Source organism: Blennius ocellaris, assembly GCF_963422515.1.
Source record: "Blennius ocellaris genome assembly, chromosome: 17".
In the NCBI taxonomy this organism is placed as follows: Eukaryota; Metazoa; Chordata; class Actinopteri; order Blenniiformes; family Blenniidae; genus Blennius; species Blennius ocellaris.
The window spans coordinates 13,540,569-13,565,704 of NC_137666.1; the positions used below are offsets into that span (position 1 = coordinate 13,540,569).

Sequence of the window (25,136 nt, forward strand, 5' to 3'; positions counted from 1 at the left end):
CGCTCTCGGCTCTCAAACAATGCGAGTTGGTGGAAGTAGTGGTGGTGGAGCGTGTGTGTGTGTGGTGGGGGGAGGGGGGGGGCGCCTGGGTAGGTAGTCAACTTCGTGGTAAAGTCAAGAGGCACGTGTTTGGTTTTGAAGTGGTTCTCCACAGAGAGATTCTCTCTTTGCACGGGCGACTGTTTGCGTGGGCCACTGTGTGCATATTTAATCTACGAGTGGGCAGCAAATAATTCAGAGTACAAGCTCACGCGTGGGCAAGTAAATGAGGGGGGGATGAGAGAGCGAGAGAGAGAGAGAGGAAGGAAGAGGGTGTTATTTTTGTTTTTCTGATGACAAGTTGCACTTGATCGGGTGTTTTCGTTGGGTGTTGCGGAGGCCGACTAGAAGTCTATTGTTGTCTGCCTGAATGTGAAATATGTGGGATGGAAGGTGAAGATTAAGATGGTCACAAGTATAACATAGTTGTAAATCCGCTTGAGTCGTGTGTCTTTTCGACTCGTGTGTAATGATCGTTGCAGCCAGGTGTTTTTCTGTTTTTTTGGAGGCAGTGTTGCACAGCCTCCTGGAGTCAGTGTGGTGAAGCAGGGACAGTCCAGGCGCTCAGCACGTCTCACAGTGTCTGCAGCAGCTGAGCTGTGCACCACCTCCAGCACCACCACCACCACCAGCAGCAGCAGCAGCAGCAGCAGGTCTGGGAGGGTTTTGGAGCACAGTTCAAGGACCGACGACTCATACAGGAACACGGCGCGGAGCTCGAGTGCACCAGCCGGGTGATGAGGCTCGGCGGCGGTGTGGCTCGGGGGGGCGCGTCGGGGCTGAAGCTGGAGCGGCGCTGTCCGTGGTGCTGAAATCACTGGACCGCAGCAGGCAGACAGGCGGTCGCTGGCTCCGTCGGTCGTTCCCCCGTTTTGTTTTGGGGGGGTTTTTTGGTTGTTTTTTATTTTATTTATTTTTTCCCAGACGAGACGGTACGCATGAACTGACGTGAATGCCGACCAGCAGCAGTAGCTCAGGTCCGGCTGTCCACGCGCCGCCTCCGGCCGGACTCAATGGGACCGCACGTCGGCCGCGCGTCGGAAACATGGGGAGATTTTTCCTGCTCGTCCTCGGCTGTCTCGGCGTCCCTCGAGTCGCAGCGGGTAAGTTTGCGTTGGGGTGCGATTGAAAGGGACGCTTGCGTGATTTCAGTGAAATACACGCACCGTGCGGCGGCTTTGCGTCGGCATGTGCGTCTGGGAAATCCTGCTGCTGTGGACGGAGCTCAGTCGTGTTGGGCTTTTCTTAACATTTCATCATGTATTGTTGTGAGACGCTGCGTATTCTGTTTTGTCTAAATATGAACGGTTACGTCTGGTGATCAATTCACGTGTGAGGGATGATATATTATTAATATTGTGGGACTGAGCTGACCTAATGAAAACTATGTTATTGTGCCTTATTTGCGCTTGTGTCTCTGCGTGAATGTGTCTCATGTGGGTCAATCTGACCTCTCCATCTCATTTCAGGCAGGCACTGTCAACCACACACACACAAACACACACACACGCACACACACACAAACACACACACACGCACACACACACACACGCACACGCACACACGCACACTCATCCTGTCATTTCAAAGCTCATTATTGACCTCAGCTATTAACTCCACGTCTGGTTGTCTAAATCAGAATACTGTACAAATATCAATTTTCCTCCAAGATCTGACTGTGATAAAGTAACCGTGCCCATGAAAACATATGATCAGCTTGTTTGAGGAGGCACAGTGGTCCTCTTGCATTGCACACCAGAGCCATGGAAACACCAGTGATGCGTGCAGTGCCTGTTTGAGCGCTCATACCCGCAAAACATTGGTTTTCAGGGCTCAAACTACGCACACTTGACCGCTCGCACAACATGTTTGATGGAGTGTCACACTTCACTCCCTGACATGCTCACTGTCATTAAAATGCACCTCTGGTCTCTGCCCAGCATCCTCCCACTCCTCAACCTTTCCTCTGTCGATGGATCACTGCTGTATAGGTGCACACACCTATGCGGCTTACTGAAACATGTAATTAAGGCGCACACACATTCTCCAGCTCTCTTCCTTGTATTTCACTTTCATTTTTTACACTTTTGCAAAAATGCACATTGGAGGATAGCTCAACTAAACCAGTTGTGCGATCACAACAAATTCTTAGAGTTACACCATCGTTGTTATATATGAATGTTTCAGTTTTACACTGGTAGCACTTTATTTACACACTTGCTGTGTTCTGGGACATTTTGAATAAGTGTTCCCTCATGCACACACACAAATCTAATTACAATGTCAGTCGCTTCATTACACACCTTTAAGTGTATTTGCATCTTTTCTTGTTGAATCTTGTCAATACAATTTTTATGAATGTCTCTTGTATAAAATATATCATATAAGATTGTACACAAGCCAATGATTGAGCAATATAGAAAACACTGTCTGATCCGTTCATTTCTTACATTATACATTGTTTGAAATGTCCCAATGCACCCTGGGCAGGTCTCCAATATATCACAGACACAGAGAGAAACAATCACTCATATGTAAAGTCACATTAGTGTCATTAGTTGATTTAATACATGCAGTTGAATTGCTGGAAACGCTGAAAAAACACACAAGTGGAGAACATGCAAACTCCACACAGAAAGACCTTAAAGCCTGGAATTAAACTGTGATTTTCTTTCAGGCTTGGCCATGCTAATCACTTCATTATTGTGTCCCTCCTTGCTGTTGTATTATAGTATCAAGCACTGGAGCTTCATTACAGGTCAGTCACGAGGAGACGCAAACTATAAAAATATAGTTTATCTTCAAATAGCTACATCAGTGTGTGGCAACCATTTATCATGAATGTGTTTCTCAGAAAGTGTGGCTGTTAAAGGTGTGACGTTTTAGTATTAAATATATATATATATGATATATATGATGCTCTGTTTTCCCACCCAAAGTCGAAAACACACGTCTGAGGAGAACTGGAGCCTGTAATTCACTGTGGGTATGAGTATGTGTATGATTGACTGTCTCCTTGCCCTGTCATGGACTGATGACCCGTTCGTGGAGTAGTTTGTCTTCACACATCATCATCCACATGACGCTGAATTGTTGGTAGAAGATGGATGGAAGGATGGATAAAAGTTAGATCAATTCAAGCCACATCACCAGGAGGTCATACAGAAAGTGTCTGCTGTCTTAGAATTAGTCTGACATGTATACAAATTGATTAGCAACTAGAAAACACGTATCTGCTGCTCAAGATCTTAAAAAAAAAAAAAATCCTACAAACTTCAGAGCAGCTGAAAAATAGATCATATTGAAAAGAGACTTTATGGTCTGACCTCTTGTTTTCAAGAGTGAGAATCAGTTCTGAGCCTCAGTTGAAACAAGTGTTAAAAAGATGCAATTCGCTCAGGCATTCAAGGTCTCCGCTACTAAACAGTTCTACATCTAAACCTGAGCACTGATCTACTAACGGCATGCACTGAGCATTACTTGTGAAAGAAAAAACAAGCATTGTTTATTGCATCTGTTTTTAAGTGTGAAAAGGTGATGCAAACTCGGTAAATTGTCTGCAAAACACTCACAAACCAAAACTCAGTCTAATTCAAAGTGTAATCCAGCTTGCTTTATGCAGAACCCTAGTTACTCGGGCCCTTATGGTCGTGATGCAAGCTCCGTCTCCAACTTTATTTTTGGACTTGGAGCTGAACGTCCTTCCTGAGGAATCAGTGCTGAGGCCAACAGGTGGACCCGATTGAGCGGGTTCGCACCACAGCGCCGCAAAATTTACACCGCAGTGACGTATTTACTGCGTCTGTGTTTATGGTGACTCATAAACCGTCAGTTGATCCCAGAAAAGAAAAGCTAATGTATCCATTTAAAATGTAAATCAATGCTTCAACACATTCATCCAAATGAGGCCATAAATCTTTACAGGCAATTTTCCCTCACTCCCCAACAGTTCCGAGTTCACAGACTGAGGGAAAAAAAAGAAAACTCAATGAATCCATCAACAAATTGAATACTGATGCGAGCTGTTGAAAGGCTCCAGGCCACTCTCTTTGTTTAGGAGATCTCATCAATAATAAGTGAAGAAATCTGATATTTTCATGGATCAGAGATTATATTTTTTTTGTGTGTGCTGTACACACCAAAAATTGTTGAATCTTTTTGGCAGCCGCCTGCAAGATGATAAATCCTCTCAGTCCAGTTTATTATGTGTCAAGGGCCAAGCCATCTCGCATCTAAAAGGAGGAGCTAGAGGCCATACCTCTGAAAGCCAAAGTTTATAAAAGCAATCCATCCTCGCCAGCCTCACACTAAATTAACATCAAACGAGGAACAGACTCGGACTGTGAATATTTATGAGCACGTGTCCACAATCAGTCAGAAAAATGCAGAGAAAGTGAAAATCGCCACAGATGTGATTTGGAAGATTTTCTGTGCCAACACTGTGGTTCCTCAGGCACAAATTACAAATAGTTGTTTATGCTGTAAGGGTTGTTCGGCAGACACATCTTGCTGCATTATTCATTTAAATAAAACAACCTTCGGGGGCCGTGATGTTATTATTTGCAGATTTTTGTCACATGCGTGGAATCAGATGAGCAACTGGCGATGAACAGACGCCCTGTTGGTGGCAGAGGATTTGAGGACCTCATGCTCATGGTCAAGTCTGTCATCAGCATCGTGTACCAATTAAAAGTGTCCTGTTTGATATTTTGGGGCGCCTTGAATACTGCTGCCCTCGTTTCAGTCAACTTTTTAGTCTTTTCAACCTGCTGGGGTATCTGGGGAAGCCTCTTGATGCAAAGGCTGAATCACTGCTGTCTTGTGAACAGGTCACAGACAGATGGGAGGAGCGTGCATGCACGCGTGCATATGACTTTAAAAGCACAATAAAGTTATGAGGTCCAACCGATGATTATCATAGTTCCCCAACTTTGTTTGTTAAGATGATTGTTCGGAGTTGTCAAGTATTGTAAACATTATTGTGAACATTAGAGTTGATAATACACCCGCAGTGTAAATTACAATGCATTAAATCTCCCAGAAAGGCTTAAAGATATATACATTTGGGCGTCATTATGTTTCATATGTCCCTGTGGTACCCAACTATACTTGTAGTATTCTTGTATTTTTATAAATGTTCCCTATTTCCAGGGTTGGTATTCGACAGTTAAGTGACAGTGAAGGTTTAGCATATCTTTGGATTGCATTCTTACGAGTAAATCTGTTTGGACGCGCGTATGTCTTCAAATGCAGGAGACGTAAGGGAGATGCGTATGAGATCTGTTGTTCATTTATTTCTCTCTTGCTAATTTTGTTAACACAATGAGCTATTTGTAATTATCTGTCAGAAGTCTGTCTTCGTGTTGTTTAAACACGTTGTGGAGGTTGTCACACTAATTTCTCTTTCGTTGTTGCACTTCTGAACTGAAGTGTAGTAACAGGCAACTATTCAAAAACCTCAGTATGTTTTGGGACATGGCGTGCTGGAATTTGCTGCTATTTCCAACTCTTTTTTCCACCACAACTTTGACTGCAGGACACTCATGGACACTGCTCAGCACTGTAATGTCAACCAGCTTTAAGACGCTGCAGAACTCACTGAAATTCACTGTCTTTTTATTTCACACGGTATTGAAATCTTGAAAGCAAGTGATTGCATATGTGTGTTGCTCCAATTGAATGGAATCAGAGCTTTACTTCTTTAAAATATACACTCAGTGAATAAAATTAGTTCTACTTTGCCAGACATAATTGCTATAAAATGTTAAGAGCCAGATATCAGAGTTGTGCCAGCGCCTTATAAATCCATCCTCAAGTATAAAGGTCTCTTAAGTTCTGAGTGACTAATAGCTGGTTTCAAGTAAGTGATTTAGTATCCCCTCTCATTTAGTATATCACATTATTGCCTTGTTTGCAGTTATTTGAGGTGACCAACATTTTACCCCAAATGGATTCCAAACCTCATTTTAATAGAAGCAGTTGACTTTTATTCTGCTCTTTACTTCCAGTATAAAATCAAACTGAACTTGGATTGTTTGCCACCATTGAATATTCCTGGCATCAATACATTAATCTGTGTATTTTATTATGTTTTCCAACTAGTACCGCCAATATGATAACAACAGTTAGTGTGCATGTCACTGGATGTGCAGCTCGTGTTTATATGTCATTCGTCTGCAGTGGGAGACGCTAAAACCTTTTGTAATATTGAGCTGGTGTGTCAGTTGTCACTTTTTATACAGGAAATATTGAATCATATACCATTTAAGACTAAACCAGAGGAGGGGATGTTACCAACTTTGTAGTGTAGACTTTTCACAGCATGCTTGAATGCAAGTTAAGTCAAGAATTTTTTTTTTTTTTTAAACTAGTGTAAAAATTGTGCAACTTTATATTGAGACACATCGAACTTTTCACAGTGAAAAACTCAGATATGTTTCCAACAGTCTTATTTGTCGCCTGAGCATCACAACAGCTGAAAATAATTATTTATATTATTACTTATTCAATATTTTAATATTCTATTAATATTTGATTTTGTGTAGAGAAATGCTGTGAGGAAGTTACTCATGTTCTATTCTATTCTATTCTATTCTATTCTATTCTTGTCTAGTCTAGTGAAAATAATAAGAACTTTAATAAGGCATTAAATTGATGTTATTCATTCTACATGTTGAGTAGCTTTACGTTATGATAAAAAAAAAAAATAATGTAGCAGGAGTTGGGATGTGGCGACATCATGAAGGAGTACTTTTTTTTTTCACAGATCACCATTTGGAAAAATCTTTGGACTCCTGTCCAAGCTGTGATTTGAGAGTTTCAGTGAAAGCTCTGGTGAAAAAATGAAGATTTTCCAGGTTTGTTTCCGATTGTAGAAAATGTTCTATTATCTCTTCCTTGTATACGTGCAAATTTAATTCTAACAGCATCAGAATACAGTTTAAAGCCCTCTCTGATTTCTGGCACAGACTGAAGAGGGTCTGCAGGCCTTGAGAATCACTGTTCTCTGATGCAGTAAACCTCAGAAGGAACACAAATGATTTAAGATCATTCTTCAATACATTTTTATAACAGTTTATGATCACAAAGTTGATATTCATCAACATCTTCTTTTAGCATCTGTACATGAGTGCTCTCGCTCTTTTTAACCACATGCAGCTATTTCAGCTGGCCTTTTTTGTGTGTTTTTTTTCTCTTCTTCTCATTGGATGTGTGCCTGCTTCCATTTTTATGGCCGCCTGTATGTAAACAGTAAGTGTGATAGCTTCAAGAATACAGAGACAGAGAATTGCGACAGAAAAGAAAGAAAGCTCAGCCCCGTAGCTTTGCTTCTGTAACTGTCAGTGCTGTTCTCGTAATCTTTCCTAATCCCCCTCGCATGCTGTCACATTTTAATTGTCACCTGACAAGATGAAGTAAAGCTCTGGAAAATTCTTTCACCGGGTCGTCTCAGAGTGGCAGCGCAGCGTTTGTATCAACATCGCCGCCGCCGCTGCTGCTCTTTCCTCCGGCACCTCGCGGAACCCCTCTCCTCCGTTTCAAAAAGCCTCTCTGAGTACTTCTTTGAGAGCTCGCCAATGGCTCAGTGAGACGCACATGAAAGGAGCGATGGCCTCGTGGTTAATAGTGCGGGCTCATGTGCACTTTTGCCTTCAGACATGCTGGCGACAGGACGATAAGGGCCAAAGCGGTGACGAGAGAATAGATGGCAGGTATTTTATTTCTTTCTGCTTCACCAAACATAGTTTATTATGTACTTGTTTACATTTTCATTCGTTTAAGGGTGTTCTGCGGGCATTTCACTGATATTTCGTTGCTGGAAAATGTAAATGAAACAGGCATTTAGAGAACAAATTTGCACAATCATGTGGACACTTGGCCTGTGGGAGGAAGACGTGGTAATGCCAAAAAGACTGACGTGGCGGCAGCAGGTCTCTGAAGCAGCCAGTTGTCTGTCCAAGTGTCACGAGGAGGAAGAGGAAGAGGAGAAGAAGAACGAGGGTCTGAGCTGCCATTTGCAGAGAATTAGTGGCATGGTTGTAGAAGTGTATATTTTTCTCTTGATGCCATTATTAATTTCACTTGCTTTGCTTCAGAGACGAGCAGTGATGTTTGTTGCCGGCGAGAAGGAAAGGCTCTTTTCTTTTTTTTATTCATATTTTTCAATATCTTTATGTATGTACCCTGCATTCACCGATTCATTCCCCAAAGATCCTGAGCTAGATGAAGTGGTATATAACATGGATGGATCCATGGGAACTCCAGAGTGTTAATAGTATTTTTCATTTATATAACCTCAGCTTCATATTATTGCGGAAAACCCAATGCACCCAGCACACTGGCTTGCAATGAGCTCCTGCTTTTTCATTGTGGTTTGATGTAAAATCAGACCAAACATCTTATTAACATATAATTATGAAATGCATTACATTACACAAACATGCTCATCCCAAAGATTCACTTCGCATTCATGCAGAATATATCAAACCATTAGACTAATAGTCGTATAAAACACCTCAAATAATCAAATTGCTTTTAAACAAGTTACACGTTACAGTTAAGTCAGATCTTTCTCATCTCAAACTGAATTTTATATTGTTTCAGTGCAATTAGTGTGGAATAATGTCTGTTGGGTAATCTAATGGCTGTAGTAATTATGGCAGGAGCAAAGGAAGCCTTCAATCTTTTCCAGGAGCAAGCTGTGTGACTACAGAGGACAAAAAGGTTTTGAAGCACCGTTCAACGTTGGGTTCAATCTTAATTCACGAGGAAAGTCATTTTACAACGTACATGTCAGGTGATTTAGTGTGCGCAATTAAAATGGGTCTCTGCTGTGAAGAGGTTTGTGTCGCTGGCATGTTATGACTGATTCTCTGAGATTTATATTTAAAGACTTCTCATGTTTTCTTTATAAGCAGTGGTTAAATGAATCAAGTACAGTTGATTAGGATAAGAGCCTTGTTTGTTTGTTTTTCAGAGTCTGGGGTGAGCTTCTGAGTGGTACGACATCATGAACAACCTGGGGTTCAGGGGACATGAAATAAACAATTAGAGGGTGAAACTATTATTTCAACCAAACTTTATTGCGTAAACATCAGGAAGGTATTCAACCAATTTGATGTGATGGTGGAGTGAAAAGTGGGGTTAGTTCAATGTGGTTAAGGCTCCATGAGTCGGATTTAACCTTCCACACTTTGAAGACCCCTCGACTAAAGAGATCCGACATCTTCTATATGAAGTAACAAGTGTTGTCATCAAGCGTTAATTAAATAACTGCATGCTGATTGCCCTTTTACGGATAAAAGTGGTGAGTGTTTTATATAATGATAGCTTGGAAAATACAAATTATGTCTTCATGCTTGACAGTACAAGTTGTTTCAATCCTGCACAAGTGGTTTTAATTATGTGCACATCCTCAAGCACAAGAAAAGGATGATCAATCAGACTGCTGGCATAGAAATGAAGGTTTAAGTGTGAGAGGGACCCTGAATTCTTCCTCCAGCTCTCCTCAGCAGCCCAGCAGGGCATTTTTATGTTTATTTTTGATGCTGGGCACTGTGTGTGGACTGTGTGGTGTCCCAGATTGTGGTTTTTTTTTTTTTTTTACATCTTCACTGTCTGAGGCACAAGTGGACCCCAAGAGATTACTGGAGCTTCCGTTACCTACCCACAGCCACTTTGGCTGGTTTGTCTCCTCTTGCAAAACTTCTGTGTGGTTTTTTTTCTTTTCTGAAGTTGTGGCTGACACAGATAAGTCACTCTTCTTCTGGGCTTGGGTTGAATGAAGTCACACAGTCAGACGCCAACATATGTTGGGGGGTAAACATCTGCGTGTGTTTGTTCGACCGAGTACGTCAATCAGATTCCCATGATCGACCACTGTGCCGGGAGCTGTGGGCTTGGCTCAGGTAGGGGGGCCTCAGTCATCATTCCGGGACCGGCATGTGCTGGTCTGAGGGGAATAAGCTGCTGGAGAGGAAAATGGATAGAGGGAGAAAAAAAATATATGCATGCAAAAAGGGAGACGGTGAAGCCGTAGAGCCACGAGAGAGGCAGGAAAAAAAAAAAAAAAAAAAACCCGGCAGAGACAGGACGCTGGAGGCAAGAGGAGAGAGTGAAACATGGATGAATCAGAGTGGGAGTATTATTCACGTTCTCCACCCGCCTCCACCTGTGTGACACCAATCCTCCCGAGCAGATAGTGTTGGCGTTACTTTCCTCGCTCTGTCCCAGTCATCGAAGGAAATCCAGAGAGAGGGGCGGGCAGACAGAAGCTACAGTAAGTGTGAAGTGTAAGAGGGACAGGAGAGGACGACACGTTATAAGCCTCTAATATCGCATTCATAACCTTTTATCAAGCTGTGAGCTGTATTAGCTTTATCAGCCCAGTCCCATATTACTGCTGTTTCCCAGCCTGTGGGGGAGGCGGCCTCTCTTGATTTGAGAGAAGATTTCATTAGCAGTGGGCTTGTCAAATAATCAGCCTCGCGGCACTCCTATGCCTTTTTTGAATTAGCTGGCGAGCATTCCCTGCGTACACAATACGGCATTGATTTTCATAGCCTGCCTTTTGACATTTAATTAGAAAGGGAGGAGGAGAAAGACGCTGTTTTGCAGTCTCCCCCCCCCCCCCCCCCCCCCCCATCCCCACCTTAGTGTGCCCGTGGCCGGCGGCGTTGGAAATTTCATTTCCTATGAGTAAATAACTCATTTCTCCACAAAATGGACAAAAAGACCCTTAGGTGTGATTGTTGGACTTTGCTGAGCCGCTGTGAATGATGGCCAAGTGCACCGTGCATGGAAGCACAGGACCATGTGCAGAAAACACACAGTGGGGTCTCGTGCAGGGAAAAACAGGAACTTTAAAGGTACAGTAAGTAATCCCTTCTTTATTCAAACGAGCAAAGTCTCCACACAAAGCAGAGTCGTGAGAAGAGGTGCTTGAACCGAGCGACACTGGCTAAGATTCCATCAACATCACTGTCAGGCTCAGTCGGTACTGTATTAAACATCGTGATCATTTCCCTCTATTTATTCCTTCATCAAGTTCCTTCATGTATTTCTAACAGTATCTGATCAAGATAATTGGTTGAAGATAAGAACGTGCCATGTCGGCGAGCAAACAAGTTTCTAACCGGGAAGTTACCAGTAAGAAATGTTTCATTTCCCAAGTTATGGCCGCTCCACACGACGTGAATCTAATTAACATGACGTCTGCTGTATGTAGATTGCACGACGAAAATGCAAACTGAATTGCAGCGTACAGTATACGTGAGTCTATGTGATTATGTGAGAATAAAACATCATAAATGAGCGCCATTTATCCACAGAGATGAAACTAAACATGAACGGCGCCCTCGCCCGCATGGCGTTCTTGTGTTAAGAGAGAACTGTCCAAAAAGTGTCACATCATGGACACATCCAGAAGTGGGGAAAAAATAAATCTTCTCATTAAAAGAAATCCCAAACACTAAAATAACCAACAGAATATACAGACACATCAGTCATGATGTCTCATCAGTGCCTCATTATTGGGCTGCAGGCTGCTCAGTCTGGTGACACCAATCAGCACCACAAAACGGTGTGTAGAGTCACTCCAGTATCTATTGTGTCCAGACAGTCTCGCTGAGACATGAACAACTGCTGACCAATGTCCCCATTCTTTGGGCCCCAGCAGTTGGAAAAACAATGATTTATTCAAGACATTGTATTAATGCGTCAAAAGAATTTGCAATCTTGCAGTAGCATGACTTTACAACACACACTGGATTCAAAGGAGAACACTCCATATTAAAGCTACTCACAATAGATTAAATTAAATCATACCTATGGAGTCATAAAATGCCAGTGAATAAAGTCGTTTGACATTTTTTTGGGGGTGGGATCATCCTGTCAGTGTGTGTCCTACAACGCCTGAGTGGATGAGTGTCATAACGTATTGGTTTCACAGGAGTTAGAAGGTCATTTTAAAATCTGTTCTTATTGTTTTACTGAAAGCATTTTGAAAAGGTCATCGAGTGTTTGATTTAGAAAAGAAATATACAAAAAAAAAAAAAGACATACAGTTTTTTATTTTCATTGATTCAGTTGTAATTATTCTTATATAACCTGGTTATTTCAGAGCAGCATAATGCTCATTTTTCCTTGATTTTGAGAATAAGTATTTTTATGATTGGTCAAGGTCCTTAATTATACATTTTCTTCACGTGGCATTCAATCACTACCATTCAAATGTTTTCAATCTAACATACTGTACCTCGACGATTCAATAAAATCCGTTGTCTTAAATTCCTCGCTGAAAACTGTGTCTCATTTATAAGCAGCTTGCCCCCCCACACTGTACACCAGCTGATCAGCATCCTCTGTGTGAGTAGTGTGAGTCTAATCAATAAAATAGTACCTTAGTGAGTCACTGCTGGGCTACTGTCTCTCCTTTTCACCCACGATCTCCTCCCTGCATGCAGATTCCTATTGAAGTGTCACTTAGAGCCAGAGAGCTTCAGAGAACAGGCAATGGAGGAGCTGCCAAAAAAATTAAAAAAATCCTCCTCTGTGCTGTAGATGTGCAAGGATTTATCGCAAGGAGCGTTGGAGAGACAGACAGAGGGAAAGAAAAAGAAGACAAAAACAGACAGTGGGGAGGATTATTGCCCAGTGTCCATTACAATAGGAAAAATAGGTGTTGAAAGCGACAAAAAAAAAAATTGTAAGAAATACTGGAAATGTAGGAGGTGGATTTCCTCTGACAGGGAGGGGTTCAGCAGCAGCTGTACTGAAAAGATGACAAAGAAGAAAAGAACAGCATAAATCCATAGAGAAGTTTCCTTTTGTGGTTTACGTAATGTTTTGCAGCAGTCGTATGGAAAAGAGGTGGCGCGGCTGTGGAACGGTCGGCAGCGCCTCATGAAAAACCCATCATGGGCGATCAATTATAAAACATGACACAGCATTGCAATACCAGCCCGAACCCCTTGTAAATGTATTCACCAGATGCAACAGCGGCAGCTTCCAAATCAGACGCATCCGACTGATTCAGACCTCGCGTTCACCCCCACCCCCCCACCCCCCTTCCATCCTTTCCCCGCTGCCATGGCTGCAACTTTGCTTGTGTGAGTGCACGTGGATGCTGCGCACACGTGTGCAGAGACGAGACCACACGCCAAGGTCTCCTCCGACACATGCAAGGGCAAATTTTAAATCAGCACAAAGTCCTGATGGCTCTATCATGGCACATTAACTATGAATGAGGGGGAGCTGGTGTCCCTGCCAGCTGTACGCAGGCTGACCCCGGAGAAAGCGGCGCCGCCGCAGCTCTTACTTTCAGAAACATGCTAAGTGAGAGGGAAAAGGGCGACGAGCAAATGCGATTCCCCCATATAATGCCCTCGGCTTCGCTGTGAGACGCCGCGAGGTTAATCAACATGTGCTAATTTATAGCCGCGATTTCCCTCGCGGGATCGCACTTTTGAGCCGTAATGGCCGCGGGGAAAAGTTTTATTTCCCACCCCTTGCCAGAGTGTTTCTTCAAATGCACACTGCTTTGATATTATCTGCCATCTGCTGCTCATGGCACCTTCCGCACAAAGCGTCTGTTTGCTTACTTATTGGCGATCGGGTGGTTTAAGTTGCTGCACGGGATTTTGATGCGTCGCGGCAATGCACAAAGAAGACCGCATGACAATTATCATGGGGCCCATGCTCGACTCTGAAATGCCAGAAAACAGCGGAGTACGATGTAGCTAACAGGCGGTTTTCATGTTGGCTCACGAGCCTACAGACTGACTCATTAGCATCCTGGGGAGCACAACCAGCCCAGGGGTCCGCCTCTGAAAGCAGCATTACTAAAGATTGCAGAACAGTAATAAGATGGTAGAAACCAGTAGGATCCCCCCCCCCCCCCCCCCCCCCCCCACACACACACACACACACACACAAAGGAGGGAGCTGGAAGCTGAAGCACCACCCTGCCTGCTTTCAAGCTCTCTCAGTGTCGAAATGTCACCGTTTGCTCGGGTGTCACACTGAATCATAGTGTTTCAGATGACCGGGGGTTCAGGAGCCAAACGCTGCTGAGCAGGTTGCGCTTCACACTCGCAACCTGTATTTAGATCTACAGTGGAGGTAGGAGATGGAAAGCTTCACCAAGGACGCCACTACTGGAGCTTTTCTTTACAATTTCAACACTGCAAGTCAGGGACTTTTTTGTTATTTCCGCCATTGTATTCATTAGTTGATCGATCTGTGGTTCCACATTTGCTGACTTGGCACTGGCTTAAAATTCCTACACAGAATATCGCCTTAGCGAAGACATGAATATCGAACTCAAACAGCAACATGATGAACTGCATTATGTGCAAAAAGGTGCAAAATATGCCAAAACACTAATCAAATACAAGCATTAAACAGTGTAATGGTGGCAGGCGGAAAGGATTTATTGCCGCGCTCAATTCTGAACCGTACTCTTTTGGCTGAAAATGCCGTGTTGAAGTGCCCTCAGTGCATGGAGAGGGTGTGATGGGTTCGTAATTATGGAATTTAGGTTGGAAAGCATCCTCTTTCAGTGTGCCAGCTCCTACACTTATTATGGAGCTGGCTTATTTTCACCTGTTTATTGATATGATATGTGGCAGAACCGACCAAAAAGAGCCCAGCGGCCACAGCCGACTGGTAACTCGTGCACAGAAGAGGCTTGCAGATGTGAAAGGATCAGGTTTTCTCCCTCTTTAACGTTCACAACTGTCTCTTTAGTCTTTGAGGCATTAAGGTGCAGATGGTACATCTGAGTACTTTTTCCATTTTGTCAGACAATTATCCAATCCTGCGTCTGTCTTAAAATGCCTCTTCCCCACCTTTGATATTCACTTGTTTATCTTTTCATCTCGAGTCACTGAGGTTTCAGAGGGACGCCGCAGGGCTTTGTAGTTTAGCGAGATTCTTCTCTTTTTACTGGGGTTTAATGGCTGCGCCACACTGGGTTCAACTTTTTTTTTTCGCCGAAGCCATTGATGTCCTCATGCTAAAGCATCTAAAGAAGTTATTCATGGTAACAGGAAGTTGCTTTTACTGTCTTCTTAATTTTAGAGAACGTTGTTCTCAACATGACCTCCTGCTTGTTTTAAGTAACAAAAAAAATTTTATATCGGCTTCAAAACAAGCTTTAATACTCTTTTTGTTGATTATATATTTATAAAAGACATTGCATCTCTTTGCACTGTGGTGCAGTGGTAAGCACTCATGGCTCACAGTAAGAAAATCACTGGTTTGAGTCTGAGCTTGGGAGCCTTTCGGTGTGTATCCTGGATTGGTTTTCACTGGGTACTCTGGTTTCCTCCCACTGTCCAACAACCTGTTTGAGTCTGAATCGCCTGAAAGACTGAGTGTCAGTGTGGTGAAAAGTTCTCGTTTATATTATCATGGCTGTCAGAGAACTGCTTGTTTCTGTTTATTAATATACAATATACTTTATAAGAGCACCTGGGGGGCGGTGGGATCTGGACGTTTTCTGCAAGTGATGGTTCATATTTGTTTGGGGCCAAATGTGAACGCTTCTTCAACTGTGTCTGACAATGTATTGTTAACTTGAATTCCATAGTTGTGGAAGCCTCGTACATTATGCAGACGATATATCATTAAACACTGGGCTGTTGAGCATTTCCTGAATTCTTCCTTCCAGTTAGATGATGTGGGTCTGCAGAAGGGCTCAAGTTAGATGTCAGATTTTGGGAGATTTTGAAGTGTACCCATGGAGACGGAGCGGAGGTGCAGAGGAGGAGGTGTCAGCCAGCCTGACAGGAAGGTCTTTGTGAGACTGACAGAGAAATCAGGAGAGCAGTCATTAAACAGTGATGGGCTTCGTAAGCTGAAGCTGTCCACTGTGTGTTCGTGTGCGTTCAAACAAGTGTGTGTTGGCTCTCTCTCTCTCTCACACACACACACACACACACACACACACACACACACACACACACACACACACACACACACACACACACGCACACACACACACACACACACACACACACACACACAGAGTTCCGGCGAGTCCTCTAATGAAGGGGGACGTTCAGGACTTTTCACCCTTCACACCGCTCAGTGTGGGTTAGACATCTCGCTGTCATTCAGATAATCGCAGGACGGACAAAGACACACACACGCACACACACACACACACATAAACAACCACACACACCAGGGGACATCCGTCATCCCTCAAAGTCACCCCCATCTCTCAGGCTGTGTGCCACAGAGAGTTTATGAAGACATCTGTCCAGTGTTTCATTAGAGCTGACTCTCATGTCATGCGGATATTTAAGGCTTGCGGTCACGACCGACTCCCCCACACCCCCAAACCCACGTCCACCCTTTGCCATCCCACAGCGTAACGCAGTCACAAAGACAAGAGGAAGGGAACAAAGACAGGCTAAAAATAAAAAAAAAGTGAACAGAAGTTTTGCAACATGAGGACCTGCTGCTACTTTGTTTTGCGGAATGCAAAGGAGAAAAGGGGCTTCTTTTTTTTTCTTTTTTTTAACTCCACCTTAACGCAATCATCTGCAATCTATATGTAATACTTTACTTTTTTCTTTTGTCTCGTATTTAATGCAAAAAGCCTCGGAGAGATCAAGGTCTGTTTTCCAGGGCCAACTTAAGACCCAGTGACTCATTTATGCCGTGCAACAGGCGTCGGTACTATATACAATAAAAGAAGCACACGCTCCCAGTGAGTCAGAGACATCAGTGAAAATGTGAGATATCATTATTTAAGCTCATCCAGCAGAAAAAGGAATTTCAGATTTCAAAGGGCTTTGCAGTAGACTTCTCCATTTTAAGGAGCAGAGAGAAAGTAGTCGGAGCAAGATTGCAATTTTTAGAGGCTTTATTAAAAGCTAACAAGCTTTGTGCCAAATTATAGGATTTCAGACAGACGAGACATGAAGTAAAGAGCTTCACAGAATAGTTTTATACCGTGGATCAAACTGTCGTCAGGTGATTATTGAGAGGAGAGAGAGGCTGAAGCTGTTATCTTATTTGCAGGAATAGAGGAATTCTATTCAACCTGCTTCACTTCTCAATTTTCTTTCCACTCTTTTTTTTTTTTTTTTTTGTCTTTCTTTCTCCATTTTTTCACAACATTTGAGGGAGTCATCAACACGTTTCAAAAAAATTTGAAACGAGAGGTCATCTTAGTGAATCTCTGCCTGAATTTTACTTGCCAGTACAGTGACAATGACTTAATTTATCATTGTGAGCCTGCAGGAAGTTTTAAATTCAAAACAGGTTTCATGCAGCCTTGCAGACAAATAGAAAAATAAAACCAAGATTGGAATAAGCATAAATCTTCACATATGTAATAAACGGATAAATAGAGTAATTGAAAGGTTCAAGTCGTGAAACCTTCAAAATCAGACTTATATGTATTCACTGTGATTCACCCGTCCACTTATTATAAGAGCTGTGCAGGTTATTTTAAAATTCAAATTGTATTGCACCAACGAGTTACTTCTCAAAAGGTATTGGCAGGCAAGTGTCAGAGTGAGCTAAATATATTTCATTAATCCAGAGATAGATAATGTTATTGTAATTAACATTTGATTACATCTAATCATCACTGTAATCTAACCATGTGCTTCACACTGCAGAAGCACATGGTTAAATTAAAAAAATACTTTTTTGCAGTAATGTGCGGATTTGTAATCCATTACATCCGAGCCTGTACATATCTACGTGTGACTATTTAATGGATGCTGCTTTCTTTATGGGCCATATGGGATGTCATCAGGACACAATTCTCAAGAACTTTGTCGCTGTGTTAAATATAGCAAAAGTCTGTGTCGGAGTCATATAAATAAACACGTTTGCCTGGGGGACGTGCAGGGCTAAACTTGAGCTCGTGAGTGAGAGAGTAAGAGTATCAATGGAGAGAAAATGAGTTTGATTTGTGACCTCTTCAGTCCTAACGGCCCCCGTCGGCCCCCCAGACGCCCGTCCAGAGGGACGACAAGCAAACAGGGCTCAGCAAACAAAAGCGAATCCACTTCAAACACTCCAGCCCCGCCCACCACCACCACCACCACCACCACCCGTCCCTGATGAAGAGACGCGGCAGGTCTCTATACTGTCACCTGCTATTAGACAGGCCGTCCATCAGAGCATCGGCAGCAGGGTTGAGTGGCGCCATGTAACGCCAAGGTCTGCGGCGGGTTCAGTTTGAATGGACATTATGTCCTATAGTATACAAGAGAGGTGGCGGCTGCTGAGCCTGTAATCACTGGCTGTTGAAGGGCATGTGAGTGTTAACCGATTCAATAAGTCCTTGACTCTGTTTCATTGGCTGAATGAGATTCGCGGTCCATTGAAGGCGGGCGTGGGGCTTTGTTGAGAGTGATGGCCGCTCTTCATCTTTATTCGTCTGACGTCAGCTTCATTTATCGACGCGTCCCAAAGAAGAAGATTGATATACCCCCCCCACACACTTCCCAGTAACTAAACTGCATGCGCGGCATCAAAACGTATTTAACTCTAAAGATAACGCACGTAATCTTTATTTTAAAATACACATCAAAACTTGCTGTTTTAAATATAATGAATTACAAATAATAAGAAAATAGGGCACATATATTAAAAGCTGAACAGAATTCAGTTTCCCCCTCATCCATGATAAGTCAGCCTGCAGAGAACATCATAGACCAGGTGACACAGTGGGATGTGACCATATTTTAGTCGACGATATATTAAAACAATTCTTTTTCTCCCCCTGTCACATTTGTCACCTTAAACTGCAGGATGAGGGTCTTTCTGCTGAGCGACAAAGTTTGAAATGAAAATATAATAAGCGGTTCATTTTCATGTAATTTGTCGAAAGCTCCGGGGAAGCATCACAGAGCTGCTCCGTCAATACTATGCAGCCCCTAGAAAGTAGTTACACTGACTTAATAACAGGTGAACCGCTTGCTTGACTCTCACCAATAGTAACAAATACCACAGAAATCCATTTATTGTTGTGTTTGTCTGCCATCTTCTTCAACTATTCTGCAGGTTTTTAAGCTAATCGTTGCAACTGCTGGGTGACGTTTTCATAGATAGAAAATCTATGATAAAATAGAAAAATATGATAACAGACCCATTGAAATGTGATTGATTTTCTGGCCCATTAAATTAAGGTGGTTCTGGGGTGAATTACACCCCAGATCAAACACATTCACACTATTCCGATTCACCAGTTAACTTCAATCTCGATATGGTCAAATGCAGGAGGAAGAGTAGGAAACTCATCTGCACAATGAGAGCAGGCAAACTGCAGACAGAAAGGCTTTTGCTCTATTCACAACATTGTTGTGTGTGTGTTGTTGTTGTTTTTTTTTTAAACAAACACAGTCATAGAATGTCTTTACACCTTTGTGATATCTAACAAGAGTTGACCTTGTTTACACTTGAAATGGTTTTCATGAGAAAATGTGCAGAGACGGCGACCGTGTTTCACACCGCGAAGCAAACTGATGTTTTCTTTGATCATCTAATCTTTGCAAACACAGAATATAGCTGTAGGTGTGCTTTTGCTCTCCACTTGCGGTGGTAATGATGCAAATTTCACATGGGTCAAATAAAGGAACATCTGATGTGATCTGAGCTGGAGTTTAATCTTCGATATTTTCCACCATACAATGTAATTCTGGTTGATTACTTCACAACTAATGCAAGCAGAAACATCAAAAAGGGAAACTCCAGCATTGAAATTTACAGATTTAAGACGTTTTTTCAGGCGGGTGGGCTAAGTCTTGAAGTTCTATTTAGCAATGGAATTCTTCACCTTGTGTTAATTTTTGAAATGGATTTTGTCAGTATTTTTTTTTCTCAAAAATTACAAATAAACATGACTTGATATTTTTCTTGGAAAATCTTTGGTTCACTGAAGTTTTAAAGAAGTTGTGTTCCACCTTTGCAATGTTGATTTGTTTCCCCTAATGTAAAAAAAAAAAAATGCAGCTGCTGGGTGAGCAGGTGAAACTTTCATTTTCATCGCAGGCATCTTTTTTGTAGTTTTTAATTTATTTACTCACAGTTGACTCAAAAAAAAATCAATTCAGAACAAATTGAAAATCAGGTTCAGCATTAAAACTGACATGTTGTCAGTTGGATTCGGTGAATTGGGGGACGACTTTTCCTCAGCGTAAATACTGTAGAGTGTGCTGAACCTCTGAGGAGCTCCTTCCTGTTTCTTATCTCCTCCTTACATAATGGATTCGGCTGAGCCATTTATCCACACGCCGCTGACGCCTGGCGCTTTGCCAAGCGAGTCGCCGTGTCGGCAGCCAGAACAATCGGGGCTTCTTCTCCTTCGCTTTGTACCACAGAAGGTAAAAGCAGCTTTCTCTGCCTCCCTGTTTGTTTGCAGATAGCTTGTCGCCTCCTGTCAATGTGACGATCAGAGAGGTAAAAGCGAACTCTGCTGTGGTGTCATGGGACATTCCCGAGGGAGACCCCGTCATCGGCTTTGCCATCACGCAGCAGGTCAGTGTCACGTGCAGCGCAGACATGACGCCGGGCCAGGGGTGTATGCAAATGTACAGTAAGGTGGACATGCTTACTTGTCCCAATATAAGCTCTTCAAACACACACACACACACACGCAAATTGGATCAAGTCGTGTTTTGCCACAAGTTGTTTGCTGCCGTGCCGGCTCCTCTTTATTGTGTTGTTACTCTGAGTCAGAATGCATTATGGGAATTATGACAGGACACTGCATCCTGTCCGACAGCCTGTCCACCCTCTGACAGCTCTGTGGAAGGAGGGTGGTGAATGTCACACACACACACATACACACACACACACACACACACAAGCCTTAAAAACAATATATGGGCCCCGCAATTCAGGTGAGACCTCAGGTATAGTGGCATCTTAAGTTCAGGGCCGTACAAAAAGAGTAAAACTGAGACACAAAGACACACAAAATATGTATTCATTACCTTCCAATAATCATTTGCATTGACTTACATTTGCTTCCTGCAGATTTCCACAACTCCCACTTCCACATTGTAAATCACTGTCACCCTTTAAACCTAAAGCTGGATAAACCTAAGCTTAAACCATGTCTCTGCCCACAAATGCACCTCCTAGTGTCCCCATGGGGTAAATAAATCTACATACTGAAGAGATATTGGCCCCGACAGCAATAATAAATACACATCCACACATGTCCACGTGCACAAAGTCTCAGGAGCTGCGAGTGACGTGAGCGAGGAGGACATCTGCAGGGCCTGTGTGAGCCGGCGGCTGGTTGTGCTCACTGGACAATTGAGATGTTTAATAACACGAATAACATCATTTGCTTTACAACAACAAAAATACTGCAGTAACCTCAACAAATAGAAACTCTACAGTTGACAACATGTCAATTGGCTTTCTTACACCTGTACAACACTATCAACATAGTTCTTATAGTTCAAGATTTACATAAGGGGATATCTTTATCAATTATTTTATTTATTGTCTGACAGCGATCAAAACTATACTAATGCATTTTTTGTGCAATAGTAGGCAGTAGTGATTCACCACAGTAGCAAGTTTGTCTTCAGTTTTACTCTAACAAATGTGTTTCTAAGTTCCAAGAATTACATCATGACATTTGATTTGATCACTATATTTTCAAAGGTTTTAAATCTAAACATATAACATACTGTATTTGTGAAGATGTCACCAGCTAATAGTAATGTACAGGCAAGAAGATGCATGTTCCAGGCAATAATCTGTCGGTTGTACAGACTAAACTGAGCAGCCTTCAGTCTTAATGTCACGGTTCCAGCCTCAAACATCCCGAGGGAGATTCATGCCGACGCACGAGTGCCATCGGGCTTCACATCTACGTCTTGGCAAGAAGGCTAACAAGTAGGATTCCCACTTAAAGGGATTATTGAGATTGTTTGAAGTGGGTTTGTATGAGGTGCTTATTGATGGTCGGCGCGCTATCTCGAACAGACGAGGCTCAGCGAGTCCGCAGTGAAAAATGTTCCGCTGTGAACAGCTGAACGTGCTTTAATCACCTCAGGCACATGGCCAAAAATATATCAGTTAAATCAGCAACTGTCACATCAAAAAATGTACATTAGTATCATGAAACTGAAATGCACGCCAATGTTTTTTTGCTTAAAAGCTATTTATTTTTCAATTCCCATGCTCAAATATTTGTTTGCACCTCCAACACAATGGTTGGTCACAATTCATAATGTTGAGACAATATTCTTCTGTTTGGAGTCTTTTTTACTGTAAATACATTAGTGAAGCTCTACAAGAGTCAAATCACTTTGAATATAATGTAAAATAAAAAGGAATTTTTGCAGTAAAATATGAAAGACCTAATAACCATCTAATATTTGCATGAATTTGTCATAATTGCAATGTTAAGAAGGTCGTTCACAAACAAGCAGCAATAAATAAATGAGCAATAGTAACCTTACAGGAAAATAATAGATAGATAGATAGATAGATAGATAGATAGATAGATAGATAGATAGATAGATAGATAGATAGATAGATAGATAGATAGATAGATAGATAGATAGATAGATAGATAGATAGATAGATAGATAGATAGATAGATAGATAGGGTTAGGGTTAGGGTTTCTATACTCTTCAGTTTGGTTTTGAGGCCTAAATTTGTAAAAACATGGTTGGTTCCCTATGTAATCCCTTCAATGTAAATTAATTAATTAATCCATGACCATGAGACCAAGAATAAACATTTTTGTGTCTACATGCAGTTCATAACGTGTTTCCTGTGTCCTGCTCCTGCAGAAGAAGGACGTGCGCATGCTTCGGTTCATCCAGGAAGTCAACACGACCACCCGCTCCTGTGCATTATGGGACCTGGAGGAAGAGACAGACTACATCGTGCATGTCCAGTCCATCAGCATGTCTGGGACGAGTCCGCTGAGCGAACCGCTGCGCTTCCGAACGCCCAAGGAGGCCGAGACTCAGGCCTCTAAGAGTAAAGGTGAGCACTGCCCCACACCCTGCTGGCTCTCGGTCACCCACTGCATCCACACTTCACAGCCAATCCGCTCCTGTCCTGTTTTTGAGCTGTTGAGTTCAGAGGACGGACGAGGCCTTTTGACAATATCTTGACCGATTTTGTCTAAAGACCAATGAAAATCAATAGACACACAAACCGTGAAATGAAATTTCACAACAGACTGGCCCCGAAGCTTGCCCCCGCCGACCCGCAGCTCAGGAATAAAAGTGCCGAGGGGAACGTTTACTTCGCCGCGTATCGACGTTCCTCTGCGAGCCGCGCACTGCGCCGCGCCCTTCACAATCTGCATGGTAAACCGAAATGAGGGGAAGGCATTTATCAGGCACCGAGAGGAGGCAGTCGGAGCAGCGCGGGCTGGCGAATCGATGCACTTTTGGCGGAAGCGGCGCTCCATCTATTCCTCCTCTCATTCACACCCGTCTCTCATGTGACACGCTCGGGCACTTTGCAGCAGTGTGCGGCCAGAAGGAGTCTGAACTTGTGCTACGGCGGCCAGAGGGCTGGCAGAGATGCGGGGAATTTAAACACAATGATCTCGGGGCAGAGGAGGGATGCTCACGCCGAAAGGGATGCTCCAGTGAGGCCTAATTAGCTCCGGATGTGTTGTGTGTGTGTGTGTGTGTGTGTGTGTGTGTGTGTGTGTGTGTGTGTGTGTGTGTGTGTGTGTGTGTGTGTGTGTGTGTGTGTGTGTGTGTGTGTGTGTGTGTGTGTGTGTGTGTGTGTGTGTGTGTGTGTGTGCGGGGCTGTTTCTGTATTTGGAGAAATCAATGGTTTCACGGGAGCCAGATAAACAAGCTTTGTGCGGCGTTCATCCTTTTGTGTGCTCACACGTGATCGCTTCTTTCAGGGTTCTGGTTGGATTGTCTCTCCTGGTGTTTTCAAAAGCCGTATAAAGCTCAACGACATATCCGACTCACGTGCTCGGAAATAAACAGAAGTGCCTCATAACAACAAACGCACACTCGGTTTCACTGAGCGCAGCAATTCTGCTTTTTATGAGGGACACAAGTATACCCTGCATCTGTTTTGATGGTTAAAACTGCTCATCAGTCCATGGAGACAACAAAAATCACCTTTAAATATCCAACACATAAAATGTTATTGATGCATTCAGGGTAGAGTTTGCTGGGAGGGTGAATGAGGACTCAGCCCTTCGCTGGTTAAGGCGATTTCGTTGGAAATTTGTGGAAATGAGTGGTAATGGTCTTGTTTTCAGGTAATGGTTTAATTCTCTGTGCACTCTCTTGCTTTATTTGCTCTTAATTTTTTCTTAAAACATCCTTCTTTTATCTGTTATAGAGATTTAATTAAAACAAACTTTAGTGCAAAACCAGTTGAATCAGTGATAACAGTTGCAGACTGTATATGAAGACTTAATGGGTGTTTTGTTTCAATGCATCATACAATTGCGTGATTTGCATGAAAAGCTATTAGTCGAAGCATCACTTCACACAGATACATTGGCCGACCCTGCACACACAAGTCCAACACAGCAGAATGAAGATTTCCCCGCTCATCCATCCTAACAGTGCAAATAAAGTGAGAGCAGGTCTGCGATTCATCATCCTTCAGTTGTGCACGGAACATTCACACATCCTCCTCTGTCTCCCTCCTGCAGCCTGCTGATAGAAAAGTCTGTTTAATTAGCTTCGGGAAACATGGAAGCGTTTTGATTGCATATGAACAGGTGTTCCTCAACTCAACGGTTTGTAATTCGGTGAGAAAATCAGTGGATCTCGGATTTCACTTCATCCCTATTCTGTCAAAAGTAGCGTGTCTTCCATCCATCTTCCATACCCTTTCATTCAACTCGAGGTCACACTCGCAATCACATTTATGTCACACGGTTAACCTCAGACACACGTTTCTGGACTGTGTGAGGAAACACAGAGGAAAACAATGCACAGGAAGAACATCCAAACTGCAGAACCAGGACTTGAACCGTGGATATTCTCACCATTGCATCACTTTGCAAGTCAATTTGTTTAACCTGAGCATGTCTTCAGTTTTTTTATGGAAACATAGAAGTGGGGGGGTTATTCCAGGAAGGAGGTTCAACAATCCCTGA

The 25,136-nt window shown here is 42.8% G+C and overlaps 1 protein-coding gene across 1 annotated transcript in view; it reads left to right on the forward strand.

The window, feature by feature from the left end:
• Positions 1-1,027: 1,027 nt before the first annotated feature.
• fndc5a (fibronectin type III domain containing 5a) overlaps positions 1,028-25,136 on the forward strand; it is a gene marked incomplete at its 3' end in the record, with an annotated part of 29,913 nt that continues 5,804 nt past the window's right edge. The window contains exons 1-3 of the mRNA XM_080512300.1: positions 1,028-1,142; positions 20,432-20,547; positions 22,831-23,029. Coding sequence (XP_080368426.1) covers positions 1,085-1,142; positions 20,432-20,547; positions 22,831-23,029 — 373 coding nt within the window. The 5' untranslated portion in view covers positions 1,028-1,084. The remainder of the gene's footprint in view (positions 1,143-20,431; positions 20,548-22,830; positions 23,030-25,136) is intronic.